At 40.0% G+C, this 20,998-nt stretch overlaps 3 protein-coding genes across 7 annotated transcripts in view; 1 reads left to right on the forward strand and 2 right to left on the reverse strand.

Annotated features, from left to right (window-relative positions):
* Positions 1-550: 550 nt before the first annotated feature.
* On the reverse strand, positions 551-2,800 carry trappc2 (trafficking protein particle complex subunit 2). Of its 2 annotated transcripts, XM_071538966.1 has the most exons (5): positions 2,768-2,800; positions 2,342-2,465; positions 1,925-2,073; positions 900-981; positions 551-799 (listed from the first exon to the last, which is right to left on the reverse strand). In XM_071538966.1, exons 2-5 carry the CDS (start codon positions 2,432-2,434, stop codon positions 701-703), a joined length of 423 nt encoding a protein of 140 aa, XP_071395067.1. In that variant the 5' UTR covers positions 2,435-2,465; positions 2,768-2,800; the 3' UTR covers positions 551-700. The 2 variants fall into 2 exon arrangements, with proteins under 2 accessions (XP_071395067.1, XP_071395068.1); XM_071538967.1 differs by lacking the exon at positions 2,768-2,800 and having other exon boundaries at positions 900-985; positions 1,929-2,073; positions 2,342-2,616.
* Positions 2,801-3,018: 218 nt separating this feature from the next.
* Positions 3,019-13,362, forward strand: ofd1 (OFD1 centriole and centriolar satellite protein). Of its 2 annotated transcripts, none has more exons than XM_071538968.1 (23): positions 3,019-3,170; positions 3,276-3,406; positions 3,519-3,722; positions 3,836-3,904; positions 3,997-4,024; positions 4,122-4,229; positions 4,747-4,883; positions 5,093-5,266; positions 5,454-5,560; positions 5,667-5,786; positions 6,610-6,683; positions 6,773-6,864; positions 7,130-7,319; positions 8,234-8,364; positions 8,562-8,673; positions 9,090-9,839; positions 10,109-10,265; positions 10,366-10,457; positions 11,522-11,659; positions 11,868-12,031; positions 12,133-12,312; positions 12,437-12,507; positions 13,147-13,362. In XM_071538968.1, exons 2-23 carry the CDS (start codon positions 3,311-3,313, stop codon positions 13,190-13,192), a joined length of 3,240 nt encoding a protein of 1,079 aa, XP_071395069.1. In that variant the 5' UTR covers positions 3,019-3,170; positions 3,276-3,310; the 3' UTR covers positions 13,193-13,362. The 2 variants fall into 2 exon arrangements, with proteins under 2 accessions (XP_071395069.1, XP_071395070.1); XM_071538969.1 differs by having other exon boundaries at positions 9,240-9,839.
* A 126-nt stretch (positions 13,363-13,488) lies between these two features.
* The window catches only part of gpm6bb (glycoprotein M6Bb), a 31,931-nt gene continuing 24,421 nt past the window's right edge, over positions 13,489-20,998 (reverse strand). For 2 of the 3 annotated variants that reach the window (XM_071538963.1, XM_071538962.1), the window contains exons 3-7: positions 20,363-20,519; positions 19,511-19,679; positions 18,940-19,013; positions 18,682-18,747; positions 13,489-16,131 (exon numbers count right to left, since the gene is read on the reverse strand). In XM_071538963.1, coding sequence (XP_071395064.1) covers positions 15,982-16,131; positions 18,682-18,747; positions 18,940-19,013; positions 19,511-19,679; positions 20,363-20,519 — 616 coding nt within the window. In that variant the 3' untranslated portion in view covers positions 13,489-15,981. Of the gene's footprint in view, positions 16,132-16,557; positions 18,160-18,681; positions 18,748-18,939; positions 19,014-19,510; positions 19,680-20,362; positions 20,520-20,998 lie in introns of those variants that run through there. The other variant, XM_071538964.1, reaches the window with a different exon arrangement.

Below are 20,998 nucleotides of genomic sequence, written 5' to 3' on the forward strand. Positions count from 1 at the left end.
AGCACTGTACATTTTTTTTATACTAACAATTTCAGCTCTTTCTCCAGAAATTCATTTTTCATTTTGATATGAAATAGTGAACCATTAATTTACTTTCACCTTGTCTCCACCCTTCATATCATATTCAATATTGTATTACTGGTATGCCAAAAACTTCAATAAAACCCCGAAGAATTCTCTCTTAAGGCATTTTTTCTATCCTGAAAACACTGATAACGGCCTTCCTAAATTAGAGCTTAACTGTCAAAAGGTTTGAATTGAACTCAGATTGTAAAATACTGCTGCTCTTTCTGGCTGTTGCATTGACAGCACAACAATTCTAATGTTTATTTCTTCACTGGTGAAACATACTTAGGAACTTTTGTATGCCTTAAAGCGTACAGTTAACTATTCAACAAACAAGAACCCTTCAGACACTGGCAAGCTCATTCAAGAAATGATGGTGGCATTATTATGATGAAAGTGTTACCTGAGCAATAATATATCAGACTCACACAAAAAATCACGCTTGTAGAAAATCCACTTCTTAATGTTGAATACATTTTACTATTAGAACTAATGTAATCAAATGACAACTTAAAAACATAATAAAGATGATAAACATACAGACATCAAACAAGTGTCTTAAGGTAATGCACAGGAAAGAAAATATATACAAAAACAGACAAGATGTATCCAAATCATCTTGCTTGTGGAGCAATTAACTCAGGAGATGTTTCTTGCCAAGAAACTGGACTTTCCTATCAAACGCTGTTGAACGGATTGGCGCGTTGATTTCATAGAAGGGATTCATTGCAAACTGGAAAAGAGAACAGATTATTAATAGCAAACGATGAAGGATAAATTGACCAAATGTTAACTCATGTTAAGAGAACTCATTTCAACAAAAGGCAACTCACCTTAATGTATAAATCATACACGTCATTAAAGAAGTTTTTGATTCCATCTTCTTGTCGCACATCATGCAGCATGATGAATCTCATATGTATAACAGATAATTAAGGAAAATAAAGACCTACCACAAAAATCCTTCAAGATGACTAAACAATACAACACATCCATGTGACTGAGCTCCAAAAAAGCGAGCAACATATACTGCCTGCAAACTTAAATGCTGCACTACATAAAATTCTTCCCTACTAAAACAACTTAAAGTCAGATAAATTAATGTCAGATATCTTGCATTACTGCATTGTGGTATTTGAATTACAATACTACATCTCTGTGCTCAGTTCATTGAATATGATGAGCCAAGTTCCTTTATTGCCTTTAGGCCTTGTACTCTTGTTCAGTGAGAATATAGCAAATTATGGATGCACACAACATGTTTAGTTTGCATGTTTAGTGGAATACCACTTAATTTCAGCTTTGAAATATACCATCCTCATGCTCTAAAACAGTTCAGCTTATATTACTGAAAATTCTCTGCTGTGTCCCATAAACAGTGATGAAAAAAATGTCTTGCCCCTGAATCTGTGACATATATATGGTGATAATGATGCATTTCCTGGTTTGAAACTGATAACACACAGATTAAAGTTAGTGTTCAGGATTTTGTCTTTGGGACATAGGTACTTGTGTTGACAAATACTGATTGGAAGGTTAGGATCTAAAATTAACATAAAGGACTCGTATTGCTCTGTAAAAAAAAAAGATTGAAAGAAATAATCCCGACCAACATTTTGGGATTGTTGAAATGTCCCTACCAACTGTTTTTACACAAATTGATTTCTGAATTCTCTCTCCAACGCTGAACACAGCTCAAAACGAAGCTATAATATTTAGTAATTTTTGACATTCTAACCATGAAGGGAGACTAGCAGCATCTCTAGAGAATTGTATATCTTTGTATATCTGTTCCCTGAGCAATCAATGTACTCTCAGGGAATAAAAGCCAAAAATGGAAGGGAATAGTCCAAAAAGGATATGTCCTGCAGTGACAAAGGCAGAAACAAACCACTCATTGAACTTGTCCACAGTTTTCAGGTACATATTGTTGGACAGCCACATGTTTTCATCCACCAAATCCAGGGCTGCATGCGCAATGAACTGGTTCAAGTGACGGTGGTCATCCTGTTAAAGATGAAACACATCTTATGAGAGAAGATACATTAACAGGCATTTCTGTTTCCTATGTATAATTCTCTAAGGCCTAGTATCATTTCAAGAAATAGTTTGAACACCGATTACGCCTTGACAATTATGTCACAGTCTACTGAAGGGTGTTCCTTGCAACATCATTCATTTAACATGGCTACTGAATCATAGACAATTCAGGCCTATTCCTTAGATCTGGGGCAAGAAAAGATGTGCTGGAATGATTTATAACAAAGCCAGTTACCTTTGATTCAGCCTTCCCAGCTGGCAGGAACTCCATTTCAAATACAGGGTTGTCATGATGACCAACCATGACAAAATAAAAACTTCCAGACATTCTTGTTCCTTCTCAGCACAGACTAGCCGCCCTGAAATCAATTCAAATAAAAAACAATTAGGTTAAATAAATCAACCTTGTAAATTGACAATGTCAGTAACTCCCTAGTGATTGTGAATCCTTCCTTTAGCTGGCAAGCTAGCTGTAGCGCTCCGTAGAAGCGTTCTACCGTAAAACTTTTCTGACATACTCGTATGCTTATTTTGAGTGAGTTTTACGAGAATACAATAAAGATAACATTACTTAAAAGACTACACCAATATAATCTACAATGACATTCAAAACAATCGATGTAGACAGCTTTTTGATTTGACAGAACAGACATTTGTTTACCTGTAATTTTGCTTCCTGGAGGGCAGGCGCAAGAAGATGACGACATGGTTGTGTGGTCTAAATGATATTTATAAGGTTATTTATTACTTTGAAAGGTGTGTTGTATTTTAAAATACACATGTGTTGTTTTTAAATTAGACATGTTGCCAGATGTCTAAGCTTTCGATAAATGTATTCTTAAAAATATTATTTTTACGTCATAACTGTGGGCCTGCCCGGAACAAAAACACGTTAACGTTAGTCGGATTTAAATCCTGTGGGCACTTGGGAAGAGACGCTTGCTGGTTACTAGGCTGGTAACTAACGCAAAATGCAAATAAACCCGCTTAATTGCAATTTTCCTTTGTGAGATGGCTATTAAGTCTGGTGTTAAGTTGGTAGAGGAATGGTAAAATAAAATCAGGTAAGAAAGACGAGTCAGTTGATGTTGAAAGCGGAGGTGCTTGTTCCACAGCTGGCTATGTCAGTTCTCCTGTACTGTTGTCTGCTTTTGTTTTTCTTCTATTAGGACCAAGACAAACTCGGAGACAAAGCACGACCATCATGTCCGCGGCCAAGGAAGAGGTGCTATCCCCAGACGAGCTGAGGAAGAGGCTCTATCAAACTTTCAAAAGTAGAGGAGTGCTTGACACACTGAAAGTAAGTAGGCTATGTTCCTGTTGATTTTCTAAGACTATGTCTACTCTGGTCTGCCTTTGGAAAGATTTTGGTCTCGATCTGTTTTGTTCTCTTTTACTTTGTTCTGATCCAGACACAGCTGCGTAACCAGCTTATCCAGGAGTTAAAGCAGCCACTTCTGAGTGGAGGAGAAACAGTTCCCAGGCCTGTCCCTGTGAAATCGGACTCTGTTTTGGTCTCAGCCTCTAACAGTATAGTGGCTGATTACCTTCGGACCTCTGGGTATGAGTACACTTTATCTGTGTTCCACCCTGAAAGTGGCCTGTGTAAGGACAAGGTGAGTGTGACTACAACATTAGGTTAATTTAGCCTAAACTGAAATGAATATGGTTTCAGATGAAGATAGACGTTTCTCAATAGTAACTGACTTGCTCTAATCCTTCTTGGCAGGTTTTCACAACAGGAGACCTTCTTCAGCTTATGAAAATTAGTCCTGAATCTGCACTTTACAGATCCCTGGTATTGAGTATTGTGATTTAGAATGTAGAATATAGTTTATATAGAATTAAGTCTTGGTAATAACAGAGTTATGTTTATTGTTCTTTTCACAGTCATCAAAGAAAGAGAAAGATAAAAAAGGTAAGCTCAGCATTTTGCTACGTTTTTCAGGCGTACATACTGCTTCTGTTAACTAGGCCCCTAAGTCCTTTCCCTCAAATATTTTCTCCTTCTCCAGGTTTCCTGATGAGCCTTCTAACACAACTAACAGACCAACACACTCATGAGCTGCACTGTGATGCTGACACTCAGACCACCAGCATAGCCAATTATAGAGAATCTCTTGGTATGTCTCAAATTGACCGCTTATATTCCACACTTGTGACCTTCAATAGTATTCTCAGTAACACTTTATTTTCCGGATCCATAATTTCCTAATAATTTCCCAGGAAGGAACTGTTTCTTATGAAGTTTCCTGGAAAAAACATGTATGTATAATTATGTACTGATTATAGGGAAAATAGAGAAAGAGGTCAATGGTAGTTGGTAAGTTCCTCCAATTTCTTGTTTCCAAGACAGAACCATTCAATTTTGTAGTAGTTATATAGAAAATTTGAAATGAACTAAAATTAATTAAGAATTCAACAAATGACTATATGATATAATTATATGAATAATGACTTCTGATAATTGGCCTCTGCCTATTATTTTTCCAATAAATAGCTTATAGTTTTTCAGTTCTTTCCAGGAAATTCTTTTAGAAGTTAACAGTATGTTATTGACTCCACCAGACTGCTTACATTTTCTGTATAACCCAGAAAATAAAGCATTACCGTATTCTCTTGCTATTTTTCTCTTTACAGTTGACAAGATGAAAATGATCGATAAGGAATATGAGAGCCTCCATTACAGGGGGGACAAATGGGTCTCAATCGAATCTAAACTGGCTGCGTATAGAAAAGAAATTGAAGCGCAGATGCAAGCAGAAATGAGCACAAAGGTATCTCCGTTAAGTTTTTGAATCAAAAATTACTACGTAAAATGATATATGATATGATACGATAGCAAGTATACCCGAGAGTGTTCTTGGCTTACATGTCTTTGACCAATCAGATTGCTTGACTGAAACTACACTGCATATGATTTTTATTTTTTTCTTATTAGTTATGTGGGCTTTATGCATACATTGTGTCTTTCTTGTTTCTTAAGATGCAACATTTTAAAGATGTGGAAATCGCCAAGGTGAAGATGGAAGAAAAAGCAAAATCTCATAAAGAATTTGAGAAGATGAGACAAGATATGGAGAGGACTTATGAGTTGAAGGCAAAGGCATTAATGAACCGGGAGAAAAATGCCATTGATCGGTTACAAAAACAACAAGAGGTAGATGACTGCTAATTTGGTGTTATGCTCTGTACAAAACAACGTTCTCCAATGTTAAACTTGTAGAATATCACCCATTTTTACATGGCAAAATTATAGAAGGCTCCCAACATCTGAGAACTCATAGGTATTCTGAGATCCAGAGGGAAATGGTTGATGCAGTTATTTGGATTTCTGTCTGTTTTAGATTGAAGAAAAGAATGTCTATATGCAGAGACAAACAGTATTGAAGGAAATTGAAACACTGCGGAACAGAGAAAATGAGCTGAAGTTGAGAATGGAGGCTTTTGACAAGTAAGAGCATTTCGTACCATTTATTACAATGAACATATGATTGCCGTCCTCGCTCATGGCGAGCACTGGATGGTAGAGAGTGTTACTGAAAGTATAATGACTACAGGACTTGCCAAATCCATGAGGAGAAGATCAAGATGACCGAAGAGCTGCTGAGGAGGAGAGAGCTGGCAGTGAAGACTATGGAGGATACATATGACCAAAGGCTGAAGAATGAACTTTCCAGGTATTTACAAAGAATATCTTATTTGCCCAGGTTGTGTCCTGCACAATATCACCAACAATCAGAAATATTCCACTGGTTGCGCACGTGCAGTCTCTCATTTGATGGCACCCTCTGCCTGTTGTGTCAGCTCACATGACCTCACAAGTTTGGGCTGTTGATCTTTTTCAGGCCTTTTTTTGACCAGAAGATGTCACTGTTGTGTAGGGCCAAGATAAAAGATCCTCAATGTCCTGTATGTACAATGTGCATTTTAAACCTAATGAGTGTCAACATGAGGGTGTTCCCACATTATGAGTTATGTGCTCCAGCAGATGTAATGCTGCTGTGGGTCTGACCAGTATTTGTTTGTCTTAGCGATAAAATTGAGCAAATGGGCATAAATTAGATGTTGGTGCTGCATGTGTTTTGGTCCCAAAGTGGGCATGCATGTAATTTTTGGAATGGTGATAAATGGGTTTCTGTCATAACAGGTCTATCATTCATCATTGCCACAGAACTATCACCTTTTCAGTTATGCAACCTTGTAGTGTTTATATTTAGATTGTGTAGCTGGCTATCAGCAACCGGGACTATACATATTGTAATATTCATTAGGAGGTCAAACAGACTGTTCAACATGCAGCTTCGATCTGCACTCAACCAAACGATACACTGCCTTTACAACACTAGATGATACATGGCTTGGTTATTAAATCTGCACCATTCCATATTAGATCAAAGAGGCTTGGTTTTTCAAGATCTTGTTGTGTTGATTGCATCATGTCAGCCATATCCCATCCCATACGGTTTAGTTTCAGAGCTGTGTTTTCTTTGTAATTATCAGATATCAGCTTGAGTTGAAGGAGGAATTCATCAGGAGGACAGAAAAGCTAACAGAAAATGAGAACAGAAACAAAGGTGTGTATTTTCATTTATACAGTATTACTGCCTCAGGCTTGCTGCTAACCTTGTTTAGGTATCATCTTTACATTCTGTTTTTCCCCCAGTGGAAACTGCTCGCATACAAAAGGAGACAGCTGCAATTAATGCCAGATTAGAGGAGCACAGTAAAGCGTGTTCTGAGCTGAGACGGCTGCAGGTAAATGGGACAATTCAATTCATCAATTGCAAATGGGATAATTGCTATTCATCCAGCACTGTACCTGCTGAGTACACTCTCATCACATGACATTTTGCACAGTATTTTTTCCTACTAATTCATGAAACGGTTGAATTAATGCCAATTTTTCAATCATTCAGTGTAATATGATTCTGTAATAATTGTATACAACATAGGCTAATATTAATTTAAGCTTCAGTTCTACTATGCGTGCTTCCCTCATATCTCCTGTGGTTCTCTCAAGGTTGAGCTGGACACATCACAGCAGCAGGCTTCTCTGCTGAATCAACAGAAGGAGTTGCTGAGGGAACGACTGGAGACCATGAGTGACTACCCCAGCTTGAAGAGAGAGAAAGTGGAATTGCAGGGGCAGCTGCGTCTGCTAAAGAAACAGCTGGAGGAGGCCCAGGAGGAGAATCGGCTCCTCCACGCAGGTGAGGAGTGACTACTGGTCTCAAGTACCTCCCAGGATTCATTATGTTCTGCCTTCTCCCTCCATATCCAGATTACCTTGGGAAACCAATAAAATCAGTTTTTGCTATCTGTGATAATGTGTCACAGCTTCCTTTGACACAGGGAAAATCAGTTCATTCCTTAGAGGTATTGCTTATAATTTGTAAATCCTGAAAACCAATACATTTGTAACTGTAATTCTTTTTTTTCTTAACTGAGAGGAGTCCAGCTCCTTTGCTGCATTCAGAGGACTTGTGCCTTGACTCATTGTGAGCTGTCTGGAGATGCACTGTAGTGTGAAGCATTCAAGCTGGTTGTCCAACTGCTTCTGGCTCAGTGGAGTCTTTTTGAATGTGTCTCGCCTGTCAATGTGGAGCCTCTGTGCTGTGTTTGTAGCTTTGCAGACAGCTCTCTGGAGAGAAACCGGGGAGGGAGGTGGGATGAGGAGTTGAGTAGGGGGGGGAGAAAGGAGCACAGCGAGGAGGGACAGAGGGCTCTCTCTGCCCATGGCGGAGTACCAAAGTTTTACCTCTCTCTGAGGGACACAATATTCTTCCTGTTAGAGGATAGGGCAGGGGATCAGTGGGCCTCTCTCCTCATCACTAACAGTAGGCTTCATTAACCATGTGCTCTGCTCTCAACACAATACATCAGACACGGAGCACCTTGTCGGCCAAATCCATATTGCCAAGGCTATGAATCGAAGGATATTAAAGTGACTCAGTATGTCAGAACTCACTACTGGTTATCACCTGGTGTTTTGGCATAAGTATTCATAAGTTAATTCTACCACTGAATAAGACAATGAATTGCAATACTTGCCCGTTACAACAAATGTTGTGACATAGTGCTGTACTTTTAGATCATGTTTTGACTCTGATAACATCCCTCTCAGATTTGGGCAGGCCGTCTAAAGAGCAGCTGGCCTTGCAGACGGAGCTGCGGAAGCTGCAGAACGCTCGCAGGCTGGACGAGGAGGAGTCTGACAACCAGAAACAGGTGCTGCAGGCACAACTCCAGTGTGAGGTCAGTCACAACATACCCTCTCACCGAGTGTGGGAAACAATGTGGTCAGCTTTTCTTTTTAGCAAATCTGTCTCATCTTGGAGAGTTGCATGTTTAATTGGGGTTCAGCCTTGGATCTGGGCTTCCAGTGAGTCATACTCACTGTGAGTAAATGGTGGCGTTTTGTGCGATGTCCTGTTGTCTACTGTTTTCTGCAGGTGGAGCGTTGTGCCCAGCTCAAGGCCCAACTGATTGAGTGTGAGGAGAAGATGCAGTGGATGACTAGCCATGCTGAGGAAATCAAGATGCAGCTTCGCCAAACTCAACAAGGTACCCCATGCCTGGGTGTGCATGTTCACCATGGCTTGACATGATCAGTCACCTTGAACCATGTTGGTTCCTCTACACATTGCAAAGGCAATGATGCATAACTTGTCTAGACATCCTTATAGCCCACTCCTCATAAACTGACTTCCTTTCCCGGATCATGTTTTCTATTGAACATCTAATCTTTTAAAAGTTGAACTTGACAAATTTAGAAGACCTCAAACATACTGCCTTTTACGTGTTTTTCAATTAGTGTACTAAATGGTTGCACTAGAAATCCGTTTACAAATCCTTTTTCAGATCTGTACTCTTTTATGGTGGTTGGTCTTTTGTATTAGACCTAAAACTCTCCTTCTTTGCTTTTCCTTTTTCCCTTCTTTCTTTTCGTTTGTGGTGTGTGATCCATGTGATGGTGACAGCTCTTGAAAATGAAGTGCTGCGTAACCCCAAGCCCTCTCTTGTGGATCGCTCGGTACTGGAGCTCGGCACTGACAAGCTGGTTCCCCCTGACATCTATGTGGATAGGGCTCTGCTGAAGCGCAGGGTGGGTTATGATGATGTTTGTGAAGCAGGTGGACCCTTGCGAGGGCACAGGAGTCAGTGGGCTCAGAGCAGCCCTCCAGACTCTGACACAGAGCTGGTGGCTGGAGCCAAGGCCCGGATCCGTGAGCTGGAGAAGGAGGCCGAGACCCTGGAGGAGGCTTACAGGAACTACCAGCAGAGGGCAGTGCACGCCACCATCTCACACATGCTTCCCCCAAGACCACTTTCCCCCCAACGAGCCCATCCTTCACATCGCCCTGACTCTCCTCCGAGGAAACAAATCTCTCACCATTCTCGCCCCCTCTCACCTCAGAAACCTAAAGTCTCTCATAGACCACTGTCTCCCCAACGACAATATCCCACCCACCGCAGCAGAACCCCCTCCCCAGCCCCCTACGACATTAGAAACACCTTACCAACTCCACAGCCAAGAGTGACCTTCTTAGAAGACCAAAACCAGCCCCAGTCGACAGGCTCAGTCAGAGACCATGGTCCCCAGTCATTGGCTGAGCCTCTGTTTATAGAAGACGGACACCCTCAGGATGGAAGCTCCCTTCACTCCAGATGCCTCTCCTCCACCCCCCACTCTCCCTCCAGGAGGAAGCTTCAAACAGAGCTTGCTGAAGGTACTCCAGACGATACTTCATCCTGTCAAATCACTTCAAAGAGATTAGATATACCAACCCCTTTTAACTGTCAAGAAATAAACAGTGAAAGAGTTTCACATTGTCAGCATTCATGTACTGCTGCCTGTGTATATTTGTGTATATTTAGTATTCTGTTGCAGAACTTAGGTGTATTTTAAACATTCAAAACAATCAGTCCAAGTCTTTTCATGTCAGTCTTTGGATCATAATTTTTTCTCCCCTAACATAAATTCCCTGCCACTATGTAGAGGCTGCTGTGTCTCCGGTGCCGTTCCCTGAGCTGTCATCTGAGAGACGGCTCCCTCCTGTCTCCCACGGTGAGGTGGCATCCTCGGGCGACTTCTCCTCTGACCTCAGCCCGCCTTGCAGTCCTCAGCTCAAGAGCACAGCACGAGACCAGGCCAGGTAGCATCTGGCATTGCTTTGGCAAGGACAGTGCAACATATTAGTTTTACACAGGGACAGTGAGCACTAATGCCCTTATCTGTGTCTTTGTTCGTTTCAGTCCGCCACAGATACAGCAAGTCTTCTCCAGCTCAGAGTCTTCGCCCCAGCCTGAGAAGATAAGCCTTGACGATCTCACAGACACTCTGCCAGGTACTCTAAACTGATATTTGATTATGTGTATATTGTTTTTTTTCCTCCTTACTATTTGAAAAACACTACAATAAAATGGTGCTTGATTGTGTTCTCACAGGAGATTGTATGTCAGCTTGTCTTGCCTTTAACTATTTCCTCCAGAAGTGTTCATTTAATCATAATTCTTTGTTCATTCATTCATTCATTTGTTCCACTGTACTTTACATACTGTGACATCCTCCTTTGATCTGATGGGATTGACCTGAGAGACCCAGTTTGGATGTCATCCAATCTACCACTGCAAATACAGTATGGAAATATGACTGATATACTGGCAAAGCTGTTCGGTCATGTCATTGTGTTTGACATTTAAGTACTCTTGACCAGAATTATGATCAAAAGGAGGTTTTTTTAATCCGCTGGCCTATAAAGCACTATTTATAGTTCTGGTGCATGTAGTATGACAGAAGCCCTCTCTGTCGGACATGAGATCAGAGATGACAAGCCCTTTGGGTATCCATCATCCTTAACGCTCAGCACCTGCAGGTTTTCCTGTTCTGTCTAAAACCAGGAAGCAGGGATTGTAACCTCAGATGAACGAACAAACTCTACCAGCCAGGCCTGCTCTCTTCTTTTGTCAGAGCAGTGTTTGGTGCACCAGTCTTATACATGAACTGTATATTTCACATTAAACAACATAAAGTGTCTTAGGATTGCAATTGTCGTGCAAAGGTGCCGTGTGTCCGAACAAAACATCCCAAATAAAATTATTGCATTCATTCTCACCGTTTCGTTAGTGGTGCTGTTAAGTATCGAAAAAGCTTGTTTTGATGTGTTTTGCAGATTCCATTAACTTTGACTAATTTTAACAGTAACGGAATGGAGTAAATCTGTTATGGAGGTTTTGGATTTTGGAATGCCTGTTTTTAATGAGTGTGTGACTGGCCTCCAAAGTGTCCTTTCAGTGGCCCCGCACAATGGTGAAGATGAAGGGCAGCTGATTATGTATTCTGTGCTGGTCCTCTGGCCCTGCTGCATTATGGTGGAGCATAAAAGGTCTCTTTGTGTTTGTCTCCCTCCAGAGCCCAGCCACATTCCAGTGCTTCTCCCGGACACGGCCATCCCTCTCTCTGAGGAGGCCCCTGACGGCCCCTCTGGCCCTCCCCCACAGGCTCCATGGGACCTCCCAGACACCCAGATACATATGCAGGGCCAGGCGGGTGAGTTGGTAGGCCTCCCATCACTGAAGCAAAATCTTCAGGTTGACCCTTGACCCTCTCCTCTACACCATGGGTCTCATGGATCTCTCATACTGTATCCCACCTCACATTGCAGCCACATGCTTACCAGCCTAGAGTACATTGCTGCCACAATGGAGAGAAGTCACTGCTAAATAATTTGACTTAAGTCAACCTATATGTTTTACAGAAGTCCTACAAACCCCAGGTGAATCTGCCAGGCAAGAAGATGAAGAAGATGAGGAGCTGAGATGGGAGAGAGAGAGAAAAGAGAGACAAGAACAAAGGCAGAGGGAGCTAGAGGAAGCCAAGCAAAGGGAACTGCAAGAGCTTGAGCGACTGGAGAAAGAGATGGTAATGATTATCTTCCTCTAATAATCCTCATTTTATATTTATGTTAACTGAGAAAAGGTAGAATGATGAATTCAAGATTTACATTATCTTTATCTGGCCAGACTTTGCAAGAAATTGAGCAACCTGGACAGGAAGAGGAGGAGAAGGGTATTATAGAAGGAGAACATGAAGAGCAGAAGGAAGAGGAGGAGAGAAGTGGTGAGGAAAAGTCTGCAGGTGAAAATCCCCTGGAGAAATACATGAAGATGGTCCTGGAGGCAAGAGAGAAGCAGCGTGCACAGGTTAGTCGCACACACACTTCTCTGCAGCTCTCGCTTAACTGTTGAAAAGCTTTGTTTTTATTGCAGATCTGGAGCAGCAGTCATGTGTGTTAAACCGAGTGTGTGATTTGCTGTTGTTTGTCAGAGCGCCGGGAGAGAGGAGCCAGAACACATGAGCCCCGAGGCCAAGAGTTTGTCTGAGGAGAAAGATGACAGGTAACTCAAAACAGTTTCCAGGGCTAGAGAGAAAATGGATTTATGGTTTTACTTGCATGTATAATACAACTCAATTTAATAATTCAAATGCTACGCTGTTGGTGTAGGACAGTTAATAGTTGTGAGCCTATACAACACAGATCCAAAGATAGAAACCAGAAAACCAAAACAACTTTAAATAGCATCAAAATGCATGACCCTGAACTGCTCCTTAGGCAATTAATGGGATAAGGATGCATAAATTGTTTATTTGAGGTTGTACACTCAAATGATCCCCATTTTCTAGCAGTAATGACTGATTTGAATCAGAAAATATGTAAATATCCCAAGAATATTCCCCTGGGATTTCAGTCAAGTTTTGCATCTTTTTCCAATTTATTCTCAGCAGAGTTGTACATCAGCCTGACATCACAAATTTAGTGGTGGGATAAACGTTTCTCTGGCTTTTCTGACAAAATATAAACTGTTCTGGGGTATGGAGAAAAACACATTTGAGTTTTCTCTTGCTCTCCTAGTCTTGAATATGCTGCAATGTGTTTTGTAATAATGTTGTCTGAGGACCATATGATTGAGAAATAATTTATTATTTTATTCTGTCCCTATGGGCTTTCACTAATGAACTTTTCTTTATCTCCCCAGCATTGCAGCATATTCGCACGAGGAAGTGGATGATGAGTTCTGGTGAGCTGGTTGTCCCGAAGTGCTAATACAGAAACACAATGAAATGAACAGCCTTCTGCATTCCTGTACTGTTTTTACCAATGTGAAGCATTTGTCCTTTTATAGCATTAATAGTTTTTTCCAATATGTGTAGTTGACACTGTCCATATTTTGTTGTTTCATCAATTGCATATGTTTGAATAAATCCTATTTTCGAACTGCTCTGACATGAGTCAATTTCTCAATTCATGACTGTACACAACTGCAATTTTCAAATTATCTACCATGTGAAAGAGAAACCACACCACAACAGAGTGGAGTTCATGTTTTATTTGTCTTTTCATAAAAACAGTCAACAGGCCAGTTGAGTAACGTCATATAGGGGATTCCAGTCAGACAGGATGCTGGATTGTTGTCCTCCTGGTGATTGATAGGTAGCCTTGATTCTTTACTTTTTGGTTCAGGAAACACAGCATAAGATGAGATGTGGTGTACATAGCATCATTTACTGTACATCTGCCATCATTCTGCTTGGCCACTGCATACCTGTGGCTGCCAGTCCTGCGCAGTACATTGCAGGTTCTGTACTACAATATCTCAGAGATATATTTGTTTATAAAACACTGGCCAAAATGAGACTTGCAATGGCATATATACTTTGGCTGAATCTACCATTTAGATTGCAATATCCAATTATATAAATGATGAGCGGTGTTGCAAGTAATTGTAATTACTTGAAAGTTCTGTGAAGAGTTAAGCATCGGTAATGTATGAGGAAGCCCTTGACACTCATAGAAAATACGGGTATACTATCAGGTCAGTAACAAAATACTATAGGATTCATATACTTTTGACTTGAATAAAAGAAAAACTATAAAACATCTATTACTACTCGGCTATAATCATAGAATGGATTAATTTGTATTCAGTTAGAAAATAAAAAAGAAAACAGGCAAACACTGCCTACTATTGATGTCAGTATACATGACTGTACATCACTTGTATCACTGCAGAAACAGCTTTCTTCATGCAATAAAGAAATAAACATCAAGATGTCCCTGTAACTCTTGTCTAACAGAAAAAAGATTACATGAATAATTATGTCAGTATTATGACAATTGCACATCAAAAACAGATGCAATTATAGAGAATTAAGAAAAAAAGTTTTTTTCTTTTTTTTTTTTTAAATGGTTTTATCTCCAATAATAATAACAAAACATCACTAAAATTCCTGACTTGTAACACATTTACGTTGTTCACATCTAAACAGTGTTCTTTAGATCTATTTAATTTATAGGATTTGCCATGGTACCAAAGCACATACATAATTTTTTTTTACAGTTTGTTTCATAGCAAGATTTTTCTAAATCAAGCAATTTTGATCATATTGTACAGTTATTGGAATAGATAGCGAGCTAACAATCGTATCACAAATGGTAATTTGGAACAATACGAGGGATCAGAGGCTCTCTACACTGGCAAGCATTGTTTTTTAATTTGCCTAAATTAATACAAAAGGACCACAAAGTTCTCAACATTTTAAATTATGAATTGCATTGAACATACTTTTATTTTAAGATTGGCAGCAGTCCACATTTAGAAAGCAAGATATTCTTATGCCATCATGCTTGAAAATGTAATTCTATAATACTGTATTTTGGTCCATTAAGCATTTGCCATGTCACAGCTCCCGGTGTGTGTGCTGTGTTTTCCTTTCAGTTATCTTAACTTGTACATGCATGTGTTTGAGGCATAATGTTAACAGGACTAAAATTGAATATTCAAACCACCACAGCTTTGCTCTTTTGAGGGAGAAGTGGTTCTTGTTTCCAGTTAATGTGTTCCATGGGCTCTAGTGTACACCTGAGGTAGTGTTAGTGTAGGCCGTGAATGCTTTGTATCATTTTTTAAGATTTTAAAGTAAATACGATACAGATTATTCTAGAACCAATTATTCATACTCAACTGACCACCAAAAATTGAGAAGGTCATGCAAATAAAGACTTAAGTATTAAAGGTCCTAGTATGTTTTAATGGAAGAAGGATAATACTTTACCAAGAGCAAGAATAACCCTCGCTTTTACAGTGGAGTGTAGTGCACATTATATTTCACCTCTCTATGTTCCCTCAATTAAAAGCCAAAGCAAAACATCTTGTGGCATGTGTCATAGCCTTGGGTCAGTATAGACTGATGGTTCTGACATGTTAGAAAATAACACAATAATTCAGAATTGACCTCTAATGTGGCTTTGCATGTAAGGCGTTTCATGTTGTGCTGGGAAATATAATTAAAACTGCATTTTTGTTTTGAAAAAGAAAAAAAAAATACTTCATTTATAAAATGTTTTGCATTCCCTTGTTTAAAACTGGCCACCACAGGTCAGAAGAATGACAGAGTAAGACTGTAAAACAAACTTTCATCATTTTCGCCTTGTACTGTATAAGAATAGTGCAATGTCTCAAGCTTCACCAGCAAAAACTGGCTATGAAAAAGGGCTAGAGAAAGCAAAAGAGCAAATTAAGATCAAAGTTCAAAACAGCTATTTTTCTCCAGAAAAATAGAAAATTAAGAAAAAAGAAAAACAGCATAAATGCAACACAAAGTAGCGGTTCCAACACACATCTTGGTGAGTTAGTGCAGAAAGCAACACTGATGCATTAGTTTGTTAGGAGCCTGGTTAGTACTGCACAGTGTGAGGGCAGTTGGCAGGTTGTTTTAGCTGAGCATTCTCTTGGTCCAGAGGGATCGCCAGTGGTTGGCCTTGTCTATGTGTCTTTGCGTGTGTGTGGGTTTGGAGTGTGAGCGTTTATTCCTTATGTGTAGGAATTGAGGCATTCCTTTGAGCGTGAAGTGATGTCCTGCAGCTCCCGCTCCTCCTTCATTTTGATGTCTTGGTAGGCATGCATATGACTGGCATCCTTAAGGTAGGCCCAGTTTGCTGACAGAATCATGAGGAAGTGGATCTGGAAGAGAAGGGTGAGGTGGATGGCCGGTGAGCATGTCAAAGATGCAAAGCAAGCTACAGGAGTCAGAGCTACATCACACACATACACAAACATAAAGTTAAGCTTGTCAAAGGACATTACACACAAGCGTGACAAAAGACATTACTGTTACAATTATTATCAACATTACTATACCGGAGTAACTATTTCGCTATGGGCAATACTACGGAAATGGCACTATTAAGAGGAAGGGAAGAGGAGAGGAGAGGAAGAGAGCTGTGCATGCAAGCTTCATGACAATGGCAGCTGGAAAACTTGGGAGGTTAGTGCATAGCATGAGAGTCTGCTGTTTCATGAACCTGATCCTATCTCTTCTGCACCTCAGCATTATTCTCTAAAATGTCCTTTCTGTAGAAGTGATAAGAAATAGACCATGTAAGGATATTTCGTAAACAAAGATTGTTTATTTTGTATAGAAAGAGAGGAAAAAGCTACAGTCTTCAAAAACTTAAGGAGAGAATTAAATATATGAAATATGGAGTATAAGTAACCATAAACAGATCAAAGAATTTGAAAAAAATTTAAGCATGCAGGCTCAGTGTTAAAAAATAAAAACAAATGGCTCTTTAATGGCACTTTCTGAATGAATAAAGGAAAATGTATGAAACAAAACATCAACTTCATAGCTGAGGCTATAACAGCATCAGATCTCATAGAAAAAAAAATACATTTACCCTACTCTAGAATAGGAGAATTTCTTTTTTTATAAAATACATGAAGAAATTAAAGTGAGGCTTAGGGCCTCATGCAGAAGTATGACACTGGTACTGGCCTAACCCTTCAGTGTGCTGTGCTAGGTATGTGCAGTTACTTTGAAATCTACTATACACAACTGGTCTCCTGGTCTACATCACCATAATACTGTTGATGAAAGGATTTTTAGTTCAGTTTAGAATCTAGTTTGTGACAAAAGAAATCAATACTGGAAATTCTCTGTGTAACACTTTATGGTTTCATAGGTTGGCACCAAAAATAGGCTAAGCAAATAAAAACAAAGAAATGTAAGGACAAGGCACTTTGGCCAACGCTACTTTGCTACTGTAGCTAGTCCTTTTACAAATGAATCACTAGAATTCTTCCTCACCCAAAATGCTAATCTGGCTATCAAAAACATAAAGCCTGAGAACACCTTCATTATTTGTCATCAGATTAATTATCTTTTCTCTTCCTTCTCCACATGGACAAATTTCAGAGCTTTACATGAATGGGCTTAATGCAGTTTATGTCAGAATCAGACTCAATAAAGAGCAAGAGCCTCATTTTCATTTCATATTTAACTCAATCTTAAGGTAATTTTTCAAATTGTGTGTAACAACCTGCACAAGTACCTTCCGTCTATATTTTATAAGTGCCTCAGGAATTTAAGCACACAGGAACACATTTCAGCTCTGCCATTGATTTATACTTTTCCTATTTTGCAATGTCGCGTAGTACTGCACGCAAAAATACTGTAGGCTTTTTTTTTATCAGAGATACTCATGCAGCTGATGCCTTTTTCAAATCTGTGCAGGTCAAATCAATAGCTGGCGTAGCTCTGGGAACTTTTTCACGTTAAATTCAAGGTTTATAAATAACGACACTGGTATGGATTTCTAGCTGTGCACATTTCTATAAAATCTGATGGTGACATATTACTATAAGCGAGGCCCCAGGAAAGCAGTACAATCCAGTAAAACTATACACCACCCCATTCTGAAGACAAGTCTCATCAGGTGTCCTCAGACAAGCATATCCCTGGATACCAAACGCTAAAAGGATGCATACAATCAGCTATTTACACTTCATGTGACTACTAATGGAGAGATGTTGGTTTTTCTATTCTCATGTTTTTAGTTCATTTGTTGTCAGTGGCAACTGTCTCTACTCAGTACAGCCTCAGATACTGTACTGTGCTCTTAAAACAGTTTAAAACTTAGTGCAGCAGTCTTCTCGACTCTTAAACTTCAAAACAGCAAAGTTATAAGTGGTAGCCATCATGTAGATCAGCTGGTGGAAGAGAACAGAATAAAGGTGGTAAGAGAACATGCCAGTTACTCCCTAGTCGCTAGTAACATGTTAGTATGGTGACCAATCATTTCCCGGCATATTCCATTTCCCGGCATATTTATCTAGTAGCAAATAAGAAAATGTGAGAGACTATAAAATATCTATTTACAATATCCTGCTTACAATTTTCATAATCCCTAAGATAAAGCTCATGATTCGGATGTCTAGAAATTAGACACTCTATTTGATAACATTGCCCGATAAACAAGCCCAATCCAGGGCAAACTGCACTCTGCTTCATCCCTCCTAAAATAAGAATGGGGCCAGGGGCATCTAAGCAGATGGTAAACAGCAAATGGAATTGGAGCTGTGGAAAAGCCTATGCGTAATCTTCCTTGGAGTGGTTACATAAACCATATGGGAAATGAGGAGAGGAGCACTTGACACATGATCTACTGATACAAAACCGTGCAAAGATGGACTAAAAAGGAGAGAGGATGGAGAGACTGGAGGGAAACTTACCAGAGCAATCACAGTGGCTCCTGCCCCGGCACACGCTACGATGTACAGGTGATAGGACAGGTAGAACTGGGGAAACAGACAAGCAAACATGTTTATTATGCCTTGTTGATATAAATAGGACATTTCACACAGCGCTCTGCTCTATGGCCTCTGCTGACGTTTGCATGACGCTTGTATGAATGTGTCTGGATGGTGTTTGTATGAATGTGTCTGGATGGTGTTTGTATGAATGTGTCTGGATGGGACAGCGGCTCTTACCTCGCTGGTGTTGCAGATGTCACCTAGCGTAGACCCACAAGCCTTGCCTGGTGTGGCATTCCATGGGATAATTCCTGTAGTCATGAGATTCAAAGGTTTCCATTTACACAGAGCAAATTCCCTGCATCACGTCTTGATAAAACCCAGCGAGTGAAGTACTAAATGAGCCAAAGTTTGCTCAGTCAATGGCCTGCAGTCCCTTATCACTGTAGTAATGTGCAAAATTATTGGATTTTGGATTAAATCTCTGCTAAACTGTCATAGTCTAAAAGTTAAGCAAATCAAAGCTATAAAACACATCCCAATGAACATTTTGGATCATTATATTTTATTGCTACTACTTAACGCTGCCTCTGTAAAGCTAGAGATGGAGCTGCGCAAGGGAAGTATAGCAGCAGTTTTCTGTTCCACTTATTATTTACCATAATACTGTTTTAGTTCGAAGCGACCTCAGTGCGACCTGGGCTTGACTCATCCGATAAAGACAACATTAGACATGTCTATTCTGTGTTTCAAATGCTGATGATGCAAAACAGAGAACATATTCTTGGACAGAGCGCCCCTCTCTTACCGTACTGACGAACATCCACGCACATGGTGTCGATGTTGGTGAAGTTGGCCATGGGGGACCTCATGGCGGCACAGGTGGACCACATGTTGTAGAAGAGGAAGACTGGCACCGCGGAGAAGCCAAACACACCCAGCCAGGCCACACCCAGGATGTATGTGAGGAACACAAACTGACCACACACACACACACACACACACACACACACACACACACACACACACACACACACACACACACACACACACACAATGTTAGCATCACAGGATAACCATAACACTGAATCACCTACACACTATCAGTCAAAAGTTTAAAAGTTTGGACATGCACATTTTTCTTTATTTTTGCTATTTTCCACATTTTAGAAAATGACATCAAAGCTATGAAATAACACAAATGGGATTATGCAGTGCCCAAAAATGTGTTAAATCAAAACTATCTTATATTTTAGATTCTTTAAAGTAGCCACCCTTTGCCTTGATGGAAAGAAAGAAAGAAAGAAGAAGAAAGAAATTCATACATAGGCATCAACTTCACTATTTATATTTTTCTAAGAAACAAATTCCAAGCATTTAAGCATAAGCCTCTAGATCCAAATGGCTTTAAGATAATGAAAGACATAGTAAATTCAATCAGGTGTCCAAACATTTGACAGGTAGTGTATATAATGATGACTATTACTCCTTCTCATCCTCGTTTTCCTCTAATTACCCCTTCACATCATCTTCATATGTGTCTTTTTTTATTATTACTATCACACTTCTCCCGTCTTTCTTTTACATGGAGTGTTACAGGCTATAGGGAGTGTTAAAACATCATGGTCAACACAGCGGGGTGGTGGTCATAGTAGCATACCATTCCACTGATGCAGCGTCCACAGATGGTGGTCTTGAACTCACTATGCAGCTCCTTGACTGCGCTGGTCGTGTAGAAGCCCTCAGCCAGCAGAATGATCCCATACAGGAAGAAGAAGGAGGCGATGCCATAGATGACGTACTGCATCAGCTGTATTCTGTAAAGGAACGACACAACATGTCACACATAACCTCTCCATCAGTTTGGGGTTAAACACACACAGTAAGCCCAATTCAACGACTGTAACATTTTTTTCAGCCTCCAACGTGACTCCTGGAGAGACACACTAAAAATGTCAGGTAGAGTAATAGCATTTGACATACCGCAGCTAGGGACGGGGAAAGTACTGCCTACCATTGTTTTGTTTTTTTGGGGTTTTTGAGTGGAATCTTGAAATCATCAGTAACTCGGGGTGATTAATCACAAACAGACGGCCCAAGAAGTGAAAAGAGACACTGAGCCCCTTACCCCAAGTGCAGAGATAACAGGTGATGCAATGTCTGGGGGAATCATCTGCCAAGAGACAGACGGCCTTGGTAGACATCTTAAATTAAACAGTGCACTCCAAGTCTACACTTGAGCAGCAACATAAAACATATGCTTGGTCCTGTCCTTCTCATTCCTCTTTTATTGTCT

Source organism: Centroberyx affinis, unplaced genomic scaffold (assembly GCF_046629955.1).
Source record: "Centroberyx affinis isolate AG114_WGS23_722 - 3 ecotype Tasmania unplaced genomic scaffold, CSIRO-AGI_Caff_v1 ptg003379l_1, whole genome shotgun sequence".
Lineage (NCBI taxonomy): Eukaryota > Metazoa > Chordata > Actinopteri > Beryciformes > Berycidae > Centroberyx > Centroberyx affinis.